General features: G+C 43.0%; 1 protein-coding gene across 1 annotated transcript in view; it reads left to right on the top strand.

Annotated features, from left to right (window-relative positions):
* LOC124711168 (cap-specific mRNA (nucleoside-2'-O-)-methyltransferase 1) overlaps nucleotides 1–13422 on the top strand; it is a 284326-nt gene that overhangs the window by 110833 nt on the left and 160071 nt on the right. The window contains exon 9 of the mRNA XM_047241092.1: nucleotides 4239–4335. Coding sequence (XP_047097048.1) covers nucleotides 4239–4335 — 97 coding nt within the window. The remainder of the gene's footprint in view (nucleotides 1–4238; nucleotides 4336–13422) is intronic.

Below are 13422 nucleotides of genomic sequence, written 5' to 3'. Positions count from 1 at the left end.
CGGTTTAAAGTTTACGGCCCCTTTTTCTTCTGCGAAAAAAACGTTACAGGACACGTGTATCTGAACATGCTGGAAAATTAGCTCATGCCACAACTGGAGACTGACAGCGCCGACTTCATCTTTCAACAGGATGGTGCTCCACTGCACTTCCATCATGATGTTCGGCATTTCTTAAACAGGAGATTGGAAAACCGATGGATCGGTCGTGGTGGAGATCATGATCAGCAATTCATGTCATGGCCTCCACGCTCTCCCGACTTAACCCCATGCGATTTCTTTCTGTGGGGTTATGTGAAAGATTCAGTGTTTAAACCTCCTCTACCAAGAAACGTGCCAGAACTGCGAGCTCGCATCAACGATGCTTTCGAACTCGTTGATGGGGACATACTGCGCCGAGTGTGGGAGGAACTTGATTATCGGCTTGATGTCTGCCGAATCACTAAAGGGGCACATATCGAACATTTGTGAATGCCTAAAAAAACTTTTTGTGTTTTTGTATGTGTGTGCAAAGCATTGTGAAAATTCAATCATTTGTAATAACTATATATATATATATATATATATATATATATATAGACACACACACACACACACACACACACACACACACACACACACACACTCCTGGAAATGGAAAAAAGAACACATTGACACCGGTGTGTCAGACCCACCATACTTGCTCCGGATACTGCGAGAGGGCTGTACAAGCAATGATCACACGCACGGCACAGCGGACACACCAGGAACCGCGGTGTTGGCCGTCGAATGGCGCTAGCTGCGCAGCATTTGTGCACCGCCGCCGTCAGTGTCAGCCAGTTTGCCGTGGCATACGGAGCTCCATCGCAGTCTTTAACACTGGTAGCATGCCGCGACAGCGTGGACGTGAACCGTATGTGCAGTTGACGGACTTTGAGCGAGGGCGTATAGTGGGTATGCGGGAGGCCGGGTGGACGTACCGCCGAATTGCTCAACACGTGGGGCGTGAGGTCTCCACAGTACATCGATGTTGTCGCCAGTGGTCGGCGGAAGGTGCATGTGCCCGTCGACCTGGGACCGGACCGCAGCGACGCACGGATGCACGCCAAGACCGTAGGATCCTACGCAGTGCCGTAGGGACCGCACCGCCACTTCCCAGCAAATTAGGGACACTGTTGCTCCTGGGATATCGGCGAGGACCATTCGCAACCGTCTCCATGAAGCTGGGCCACGGTCCCGCACACCGTTAGGCCGTCTTCCGCTCACGCCCCAACATCGTGCAGCCCGCCTCCAGTGGTGTCGCGACAGGCGTGAATGGAGGGACGAATGGAGACGTGTCGTCTTCAGCGATGAGAGTCGCTTCTGCCTTGGTGCCAATGATGGTCGTATGCGTGTTTGGCGCCGTGCAGGTGAGCGCCACAATCAGGACTGCATACGACCGAGGCACACAGGGCCAACACCCGGCATCATGGTGTGGGGAGCAATCTCCTACACTGGCCGTACACCACTGGTGATCGTCGAGGGGACACTGAATAGTGCACGGTACATCCAAACCGTCATCGAACCCATCGTTCTACCATTCCTAGACCGGCAAGGGAACTTGCTGTTCCAACAGGACAATGCACGTCCGCATGTATCCCGTGCCACCCAACGTGCTCTAGAAGGTGTAAGTCAACTACCCTGGCCAGCAAGGTCTCCGGATCTGTCCCCCATTGAGCATGTTTGGGACTGGATGAAGCGTCGTCTCACGCGGTCTGCACATCCAGCACGAACGCTGGTCCAACTGAGGCGCCAGGTGGAAATGGCATGGCAAGCCGTTCCACAGGACTACATCCAGCATCTCTACGATCGTCTCCATGGGAGAATAGCAGCCTGCATTGCTGCGAAAGGTGGATATACACTGTACTAGTGCCGACATTGTGCATGCTCTGTTGCCTGTGTCTATGTGCCTGTGGTTCTGTCAGTGTGATCATGTGATGTATCTGACCCCAGGAATGTGTCAATAAAGTTTCCCCTTCCTGGGACAATGAATTCACGGTGTTCTTATTTCAATTTCCAGGAGTGTATATATAAAAGATGATGTGACTTACCATACGAAAGCGCTGGCTGGTCGATAGAAACACATACAGACACATACATACACACAAAATTCAAGCTTTCGCAACAAACTGTTGCCTTATATATATAGAGGGAAACATTCCACGTGGGAAAAAAAGGACAGGTATACACTCGCACACACACACATATCCATCCGCACGTACACAGACACAAGCAGACATTTGTAAAGGCAAATTTGCCTCATGAGGGGTAAGATAGATACTGCATACAGGAAAATTAAAGAGACCTTTGGAGAAAAGAGAACCACTTGCATGAATATCAAGAGCTCAGATGGAAACCCAGTTCTAAGCAAAGACGGGGAAGCAGAAAGGTGGAAGGAGTATATAGAGGGTGTATACAAGGGCGATGTTCTTGAGGACAATATTTTGGAAATGGAAGAGGAGGTAGATGAAGATGAAATGGGAGATATGATACTGCGTGAAGAGTTTGACAGAGCACTGAGAGGCCTAAGTCGAAACAAGGCCCCGGGAGTAGACAACAATCCATTGGAACTACTGACAGCCTTGGGAGAGCCAGTCCTGACAAAACTCTACCATCTGGTGAGCAAGATGTATGAGACAGGCGAAATTCCTTCAGACTTCAAGAAGACTATAATAATTCCAATCCCAAAGAAAGCAGGTGTTGACAGATGTGAAAATTGCCGAACTGTCAGTTTAATAAGTCACTGATGCAAAATACTAACACGAATTCTTTACAGACGAATGGAAAAACTGGTAGAAGCCGACCTCGGGGAAGATCAGTTTGGATTCCTTAGAAATATTGGAACACGTGAGGCAATACTGACCCTACGACTTATCTTAGAAGAAAGATTAAGGAAAGGCAAACCTATGTTTCTAGCATTTGTAGACTTAGAGAAAGCTTTTGACAATGTTGACTTGAATACTCTCTTTCAAATTCCGAAGGTGGCAGGGGTAAAATACAGGGAGCGATAGGCTATTTACAATTTGTGCAGAAACCAGATGGCAGTTATAAGAGTCGAGGGACATGAAAGGGAAGCAGTGGTTGGGAAGGGGGTGAGACAGGGTTGTAACCTCTCCCCGATGCTATTCAATCTGTATATTGAGCAAGCAGTAAAGGAAACAAAAGAAACGTTCGGAGTAGGCAATAAAATCCATGGAGAAGAAATAAAAACTTTGAGGTTTCGCCGATGACATTGTAATTCTGTCAGAGACAGCAAAGGACTTGGAAGAGCAGTTGAATGGAATGGACAGTGTCTTGAAAGGAGGGTATAAGATGAAGACCAACAAAAGCAAAACGAGGATAATGGAATGTAGTCGAATTAAGTTGGGTGATGCTGAGGGAATTAGATTAGGAAATGAGACACTTAAAGTAGTACAGGAGTTTTGCTATTTGGGGAGCAAAATAACAGATGATGGTCGAAGTAGAGAGGATATAAAATGTAGACTGGCAATGGCAAGGAAAGCGTTTCTGAAGAAGAGAAATTTGTTAACATCGAGTATAGATTTAAGTGTCAGGACGTCGTTTCTGAAAGTATTTGTATGGAGTGTAGCCATGTATGGAAGTGAAACATGGACGATAAATAGTTTGGACAAGAAGAGAATAGAAGCTTTTGAAATGTGGTGCTACAGAAGAATGCTGAAGATTAGATGGGTAGATCACATAACTAATAAGGAGATATTGAATAGAATTGGGAGAAGAGGAGTTTGTGGCACAACTTGACTAGAAGAAGGGATCAGTTTGTAGGACATGTTCTGAGGCATGAAGGGATCACCAATTTTGTACTGGACGGCAGTGTGGAGGGTAAAAATCATAGAGGGAGACCAAGAGATGAATATGCTAAGCAGATTCAGAAGGATGTAGGCTGCAGTAGGTACTGGGATATGAAGAAGCTTGCACAGGATAGGGTAGCATGGAGAGCTGCATCAAACCAGTCTCAGGACTGAAGACCACAACAACAACAACAACAACTCAATATTTGCAATTTTAAAATGGTTGTTACTGCTCTCTTTTGGTATACTGTCATGTACATGAGTGTATCCATTTAAATCGTTCTAATTTTTGTGTGCTAGGTGGTTTTTACTTTGTTTTGTATTTAATATTGCAAATAAAGGGTTTTTCTGTGTTATAGAAGTAATATGCTGTGGCTTAATGCATAGTGATGGTTGGTAATTTGTGTTTTGCAGGGGTTTTCAGTGGAGGGTCAAGAGAACATTCAAGAAATACTGTCTAAGCAACTATATCTTTGTCAATGCTTGGTTGCTCTCAGTATTGTCAGAACAGGTTTGTATTCTGTTGTTGATTATCCCTTTGTGGTTCTAATAAGATTTCCACAAGTTGTGTGTGCTGATAGACTTTTATTTCACCTTTGAATGGCAATCAAGTATTTCTTACATCACTTGTGTGCCAGTGGTATCCAATATATAGTCCATCATCTTTACAGTGTGTGCTGACTTTCAGAATGTTTCCTGTTCTGTTTTCATCTTAAATATTCAGTAAGTTACACAAATATTCATTCATTTCTTTTGCACTTTTAACAATTGTGGCTCCTAACATGTTTGTTGTAGTTTTAATAACAAAACACTTTTCCTTACTTTAAAAATTCTAGTTGTTTTCCAGACAACTGCAGCAGAAAACATTTAGGATTTGAAAAAATACATGCAAGCTGTAATATATAGTACAGTGTTTAGAGCATTTGCTCTTTCAGTCTGTTCTGTTTCTTCTTCATCACTATTACATTTATCTATTATACATTCTGTTTGTAAATTTGAAATTCTGTGTCTCCAGTATTTTGGAAAGGATAGATTGCTACTCACCGTACAGAGGACATGTTGAGTCGCAGACAGGCACAACAAATAGAGTGCTGTACATGGGGGGGGGGGGGGGGGGGGGGTTTGTCTAAAAGGCCTTCTTCTAATGTAGAAAAACACACACACACACACACACACACACACACACACACACACACACACACACACATATTCATGCAAGTACAATTCACACACATGACCACTGTCTGTGGCATAAGGCTGAACTGTCAGCAACAGCAACTGAGGGGAGAAACAGTCTGGGTAGTGGGGGTAAGGAGGGGCTGGGGTGAGGGGAGGGAGGATAGTAGGGTAGGGGTGGGGGAGGGTGTAGTGCTGCTTGTGGGAGCATGCAGGGACACAGTGGGAACAGGGTAGGGCTGGCTAGGTACAGTCTGGAGGTTTGAGGAATAGTTGGGGGGGGGGGGGGGAGGAGTGGAGTGGGAAAGGAGAGAAGTAGAGGAAAGGGGAGGGGGGAGGGAGAGAGACAAGTGAATGCATTGGTGGAATAGGAGGCTGTGTAGTGCTGGAGAGGGGGTCAAAAAAGGGACAGATGGATGAAGGAGAGGACTAGAAGGTTGATGTCAAGGGGTTATGGGAACATAGGATATATTGCAGGGGGAGTTCCCACGTGCACAATTAGGAAAACTTGGATGTTGGTAAAAAGAATCCAGGAGGCACAGGATGTGAAACAGTCACTGAAGTGAAGCACATTGTATTGTGCAGCGTGTTTAGCAAGTGGGTGATCCAGCTGTCTATTGGCCACAGTTTGTCGATGGCAATTGATGTGGACAGACAGCACATAGAAAGCAGCACAGTGGTTGCAGATTAGTATGTTAATCACATAAGTGCTTTCCCAGGTAGGATGATTGTGACTGGACTGGATTGATCTACTCCAGTATGTTATTTTGAGGGATAATACCTGTCTGTGAAGGCCTTTGTTAGACTTTCAGCATAGTGGACAAGGTAGTTCTTGTCAGTGCAGATTTGTTATCCTTGGGTGACCAGGCTGTGAGGGAGGCACTTTTTGGAGTGGAAAGGATGGCAGTTGTCGAAATGCAAGTACTGTTGGTGGTTGGCTGGTTTAATGTGGGCAGAGGTGTGGATGGAGTTATCAGAGACGAAGTAGACAACGTCTAGGAAGGTGGCACACTGGGTTGAAGAGGAGCAGGCAAAGCTGATGGGAAAGAAGGTGTGTTGAGGTTGTGAAGAAATGAGGATAGGGTGTCTTGGCCTTGAGTCCATGTCATGAAGATATCATCAATGAAACTGAACCAAACCGGGGGTTTGGAGTTTTTGAAAGCTGAGAAGGTGTCTTCTGTGTCTGCACAGAATCTTTTGTGGTGGAATACTTCAATAAAAACTTATTGGTTTACCAGCCACGTCATTTCTAGTTAAAAGCATTGTCTTTAATTCCTGCTGACGATGGGCAAAAACAGCTATCTAAAGCTTGAGTGTTTTATTCAAAGAGATGTGGCTTGTAAATGGTGAAGAGTTTATTGAAGGTTTGCTCTAGATGGCCCATAAACAGGTTGACATAGGATGGTGCCATGCGGGTGCCCATGGTTGTACTGTGGATTTGTTTGTATATAAACTTAATAAAGTGTATGTGGAATGAGGTAGTGGGTTTGCAGTCTGAAGCACATTGGGAAAAGTAGTGTTCAGTAATGGCAAAACCATGGGTGTGTGAGATATTGGTGTGAATGGAAGTGCTGTCAGCAGTGATGAGTAGGGATCTAGGAGGTAAAGGTGTTGGGATTTGGAGGGTCAATGAAAGAAGTGATTGGTATCTTTGACATGGGAGGCTACAATTTGGACACTTGTGTTGATCAGTGAAGGCTGAAATTATTTCAGTGTGGTCACAATAAGCAGCTACAATGGGGCTTTCAGTATTATTGGGTTTGTCGATTTTGAGGAACATATAGAAGGTGGGAATGTGGGGTTTTGTATAGGCATGAGCATTTCATATTCCAGTCGTGTCACAGGCTTATCCTACCCCATGTCATGTACCAGCTCTGCTGCAATCATTGCTCAGATTTGTATATTGGTGTGACTGCCAATCAGCTGTCCACCATGATGAATGGCCACCACTAAACATTAGCCATGAGCAAAGTGGACCACCCTGTGGCACAACATGGGACTGAACATAACATGCTTGATTTCAATGGCTGCTTTACAACCTGAGCCATCAGAATCCTCCTGTCCACCACCTGCTTCTCTGAACTGTGCTGACGGGAGTTATCCTTACAACACATTCTTTGCTTCTGAAATGATCTCATCCACATCTTACAGTAACTTACGGTTCCCACATCCTCCATGCAACAGTTTCTGCTCCCTCTGGCCCACACCTTCTCCCGCTTCATGTCTCGTTTCCCTTCTCTGCCCCTCTCCTTTTCTGCTGCCACCTCCCTCTCAGCTTCCTGAGACTGAGCCTGGCAGCCTTGTCCTGCCACAGGGTAGACCCTGCACACTATGCCACGCTGTACCCTCCCCCTCCCCTCCCCACTCCAGATTGCTGCTTTCATTCAATGCAAAATTGCGTTCTAGCCCAAGCAGCCAGAGATAGCGTTATGTATGCATGAGGTGTGCTTGCATGTGTGATGTGTGAGTGATTTCTTTTCTGAAGAAGGCTTTGGCCGAAAGCTAAATGTGTAACTGTCTTTATAGTTTGCCTGTCTGTAACTCAATGTACCACCTTTACGATGAGTAGCAATCTATTCTTTTCATAATATTGTTGATATTACAACTTGGACTTTCCATTGTTTGAAAATACTGTTTTAATGTGTCATGAATGATCATAACATATGAAAGATTATAGACTTCATTTGCAATGAAGATATTTTTGTGGATTGGCAAGACAGCCAATCCACTAGGACGGGAGGCCGAAGGGCACGCGTTTAAGCTCAAGCAGGATGGCGTGAGGTCTGGAACAGGACAAGGTCTTTATAGTAGCAAAAATAGTACGTAGCTTCTGGAATACTTAACTTTAATCCATAATTGGTGAACATCGCTCTGTTGGTACATGCATCACAAGATAAATAGCAATTAATAATGGCGCCTTGCTAGGTCGTAGCAAATGACGTAGCTGAAAGCTATGCTAACTATCGTCTCGGCAAATGAGAGTGTAATTTGTCAGTGAACCATCGCTAGCAAAGTCGGCTGTACAACTGGGGCGAGTGCTAGGAAGTGTCTCTATACCTGCCGTATGGCGGCGCTCGTTCTGCAATCACTGATAGTGGCGACACGCGGGTCCGACGTATGCTACCGGACCGCGGCCGATTTAAAGGCTACCATCTAGCAAGTGTGGTGTCTGGCGGTGACACCACAGATATGGTTCTGTATTATGAATTCTTGAGGAAATTTGCAGTGAACTGTGCAATTCGCAACCACAACACTGGAAACAAGAATATTTTCCATGGAGAGTTTGCATCCCTATCTAAGGTTCAGAACAAAGTTTCATCTTATGTCATGATTGTCTGTCACAGGCTGCTCACAGACATATGACAGGAAATTTTAAATCCCCAGATATTCAAAACTTCTTCTACAATATACCAGAATGTTTTGACTCAAGGATATAAATTCCATTTACTCTAGTATTAGTACTAACAGACCTTGATTTTGTGAGTATAAGGACGAACCAAAATTCATGATTCAGATGCCCCAGTGTGATTCCTTGCATACTGACGGTACAAATATGTCTGCAACTAAATTTCATCCCATGAATATTTTCAGTGGAAAATAGATGTTGGAGAAAGGCAACTTGGCAACACTGTCATCACAACTACAACTAGTATTTTCATTCATCTGCAGTGGCTCTGCCCTGTTGGTGCAGTGGCTAGAGTTCTGTTCTGGGCCTAGACATAATCTTTTATTTATTTATTTATTTATTTTATTTTGGCCTGCACAATACAATATCAGGCTTCTTAACCACTATACAGGAGCTGTAGGAAGTCTTATGCGAAACACATGCACTTACTAAATATTAACACAGAAATGAGAGTACAGTAATTTTTATCATTCCTGTTTCAAAGATGTATTGTGTGTTTAAACATTTACTGTACTCTCTTCCAAGAACTACGCCCCTCCATGCTTTCTGGTCCATTGACAGCATTACTTCCCTTTTTTCTGTTAGATCTCTTTTAAAGTGTATTGTTTTGCACTACGTCATCAACTACTTTCGAATCCAGTTTCCAATATACACTCCTGCCATTAATTCTATTGATTAGTATCAATCTCCATGCTTAGCACTTTCGTATCCATTGCATTTCTTTGAGACTTTCAGTCATCAGTAGATCTAGCAACCTGCTTCACAGGTACATACTAAACTTTGTTATGTTTATTCTAATCCACCAATGACTGTGGTAGAAGTGGTGGCTTACTTCAATGCTGCTCTTGTAACAGTGAGTGCAGCTGTGTTGCAAAGAGTCCAGAGAAGTATCAAGTGTTTGGGGAAGCAGGAAGATGGCTTTGAGCGTCTACTCTGAAGACTGTGTATGCTTTGTGAAAGACATGCTGTCAGCGATAGTGTGTATCAAATATTGTAACTGTTACTCACACATAGCAGAGATGCTAACTCGCAAAAAAGCACAGCAAAAACACTGTCAGAAACTTAGCTTTCGGCCAACAAGGCCTTTTTCAAAAGTAGACCACACACACACACACACACACACACACACGCACAAACACACACAAATGCAAGTCGCACGTACATGACCACAGTCTGTGGCAGCTGGAGCCAAATTCAGGACATTCCATCCTGGTTTTTCCATTGTTTATTTATTATAACTGGCCACTCTTATTGCATGTAGTGTGTATTTTTTAGCACATCCATGTTGCTAAGTTTTGTAGTTATTTCTGTCCTATGAGAGATAACTTTATTTTCAAGTGATAATTACTTTTTATGACAGTTTCTGCCATGTCTTTTGTGTTCAACAGTAAGCAACTGTAATTGTGAAATGTGTTGTTTTACAGCATTAATAGGCAAATCAAAAATGGAAAATAATAATAATAATAATAATAATAATTACACCTACACCTGGGAGACTCTCGAACTCAAGTATTCAAATGCAAAACTCTACTCACTGCACTAACTGAGCCGAACAGCTACAGAGTATCAAATGAAGATATTTGTCATACTAGTGATTACAGTGTTGCCAAATTGCATTTCTTTGAGGTTCATTTTTCACCAAAAATATGCACAGGATGAAATTTTGTTACAGACAGTTCTGTACTGTTAGTATGTGAGAAGTTGTGTTGCGGTAGCCGAGTGTGCGTGTTTCAGTTACCCTGTAAAGGCGTCTGATAATGTTTGACATGAACTGGCATAAATTATTTGTTTGAAGTACTGGATAACATAGCAGCTGAGTTGTTTAACAGGCTAGCAGTGACTTTCATCAAAGTTGCTGTTTTTCTACTAGTACGCTTATATAAAGTACTCTAAAAGTTATTCCCATACTGATAAGTGTGAGTAGATTAGTAGCAGTCATAATTTATTATTAGTGCACTTAATGGAAGTAGCTTGAATTTGCTGCTTTTGTCTGTTAAGACTCCAGCTACAGTAATCCACATATGTGTGTTCAACTCTTTCCATATGATTCCATGGAACACACTGTTATCGCATATGTTTCTGTTGCTTTGATACATCAGAAGTACCTGTTTTTCTGTCAAATCTTTTTCTGTTGCTCTGGAACATCAGAAGTTGTGTTTCCTGCTGAATCTTTTTCTGTTGCTCAGGAACATCAGGAGACACATTTTACACACTCTCAAGTCTCACCCACATGCTTATACGTATACCTTGTTGTGGCAGCAATTTTGTAACCATTTTTGCAAGCTTGTATGTATAACATTGCTTCAGGATGTGCCACATTCAGAAAAATTGTAAATAAGTTTCTCCCTTATTTATAATGTTGAATGTGATTTTTGTATTTCCCGCATTATATATGTTAAATGCCAAAATGCCAATTGAAATTCACTTCTAAATTCAGTTTTTGGTTCCTTGTTTAATTCCTGTAATACGGTTAATATAACTATTCTGATTATCAAATAAAATTGTTCCGCCATTATATACAGAAAAACCAGAAAATCGCCCGCAGTAGGAGGGTTATTTGTAATCTGACTCATCCCACATCCCTGAAGGTTGTCCTTGATGGTGGGATTTATGGAACATGATGTCTGATTAAATGATGTAAGATATCACAGATATTTTTAGGTATACCTATACACTACTTGAAATGGTATAAAACCACAGTAACTTAATTTGCTGGAAACCAAATTCCTGGAACATAGCAAATGGAATTTTCTACAAGTCTTTAGTGTTGAAAGGTGTTTCAAGTATGTGTGAATTGTAGTTGACCAGATGGATAGACTCCAGCCTCATTCTGTAGATGTTGTTATGTGCATGAATGACCACTTAGGAATAAGCTAATAGCACACTTCATTCTTTATTCTTTGTGTCAGTTGATTATTTAGCTTTCTCTTTTTGATTGTTCATCATATTGTTGTGAAATACTAAAGGAAGTAGTCTAACTGTTGTTTTTTTAAAAGAAAATTGGTTAAAGTATCTATGGAGAGCAAAGCATTTCTTTGATATACTTTCTTTGAATAATTTTCTCAAGTAAAAAATAATACACTGAGGGGATAAAAGTTATGGGGTAGCGATTTGCACAGTTACAGATGGTATTTGTACTGTGTTAAAAAAGGACAGTGTATTGGTGGAGCTGTCATTTGTTCACAGTTGATTCATGTGAAAAGGTTTCCTGCATGATTATTTCCCCCATGATGGGAATTACCAGACTTTGAATGCAGAATGGTAGTTGGACCTAACCGAATGGGACATTCCATTTCGGAAATTGTTAGGGAGTTCAGTATTCCAAGATCCACAGTGTTAAGTGTATGCTGAGAATTCCAGCTGACTGTCTTCGCTTAGTGACCAAGAGCAGCAGCATTTGAATAGAGTTGTCAGTGCTAAAAGACAAGCAACATAGTTTGAAATAACTGCAGAAATCAATGTGGGACATATGAGGAACATATCCGTGTGGCGAAATTTCGCATTAATGGACTATGCCAGCAGATGAGTGGTACGAGTGCCATTGTTAACAGTACAACATTGCTTGCAGCGCCTCTCCTGGGCTCATGATCATATCGGTTGGACCTTAGACAACTGGAAAATGGTGGCCTTGTCAGATGAGTCTGGATTTCAGTTGGTAAGAACTGATGGAAGGGTTTGAGTGTAGCTCAGATGCCAAGAGGCCATGGACACAAGTTGTTAACAAGGCACTGTGCAAGCTGGTGGTCACTCCATAATGGTGTGGGCTGTGTTTATGTGGAATGGTCTGGGTCCTCTGGTCCAACTGAACCAATCATTGACTGGGAATGGTTGTGTTTTGCTATTTGGAGACTATTTGCTACCATTCGTGAACTTCATGTTCCCAAACAAGGTTGGAACTTTTACGGATGAGAGTGCGCCACTCACCAGGCCACAGTTGTTCGCAGTTGGTTTGAAGAACATGTGACGTTTGCCAGCTTTATTTCTTCATTGATATTCCTCAGTGTTGACATACTGCATTGTTATATTGGGTGACAAATTGGGGGTGTTGGGGGTGGAAGTTCAACACTGACTACTGTAAATAATGTAGCCGACATTTGCACAATTGCGTGTCATGGTTCTTTACTTTCACTGTTCACAACCCCCTCCTCCCCCCCCCCTCCCCCCCCCCCCCCAATATTACACAGTTATAAAGTCAGTTCACTAATGGTAAATGTTGAAGAGCTTCATTAATAGGTTGCAGGCAACATCAGCATACTGCTACAATAGTTTCCTGTTAAACAACGTATTACGAGGTACATTCAAGTTCTAAGGCCTCCGATTTTTTTCTCCGGACTGGAAAGAGATAGAAACATGCGCATTGTTTTAAAATGAGGCCGCGTTCATTGTCAATACGTCCCAGAGATGGCAGCACCGTACGGCAGATGGAATTTTACCGCCAGCGGCGAGAATGAGAACTGTTTTAAATACTTAAAATGGTGACGTTTTCCTTACTTGAACAGCATACAATCATTCGTTTTCTGAATTTGTGTGGTGTGAAACCAATTGAAATTTATCGACAGTTGAAGGAGACATGTGGTGATGGAGTTATGGATGTGTCGAAAGTGCGTTCGTGGGTGCGACAGTTTAATGAAGGCAGAACATTGTGTGACAACAAACCGAAACAACCTCGGGCTCGCACAAGCCGGTCTGACGACATGATCAAGAAAGTGGAGAGAATTGTTTTGGGGGATTGCCGAATGACTGTTGAACAGATCGCCTCCAGAGTTGGCATTTCTGTGGGTTCTGTGCACACAATCCTGCATGACGACCTGAAAATGTGAAAAGTGTCGTCCAGGTGGGTGCCACGAATGCTGACGGATGACCACATGGCTGCCTGTGTGGCATGTTGCCAAGCAATGTTGACGTGCAACGACAGCATGAATGGGACTTTCTTTTCGTCGGTTGTGACAATGGATGAGACGTGGATGCCATTTTTCAATCCAGAAACAAAGCGCCAGTCAGCTCAATGGAAGCACA

Source organism: Schistocerca piceifrons, chromosome 8 (genome assembly GCF_021461385.2).
Source record: "Schistocerca piceifrons isolate TAMUIC-IGC-003096 chromosome 8, iqSchPice1.1, whole genome shotgun sequence".
NCBI lineage: Eukaryota > Metazoa > Arthropoda > Insecta > Orthoptera > Acrididae > Schistocerca > Schistocerca piceifrons.
This window is presented reverse-complemented; position numbering and strand designations above follow the sequence as displayed.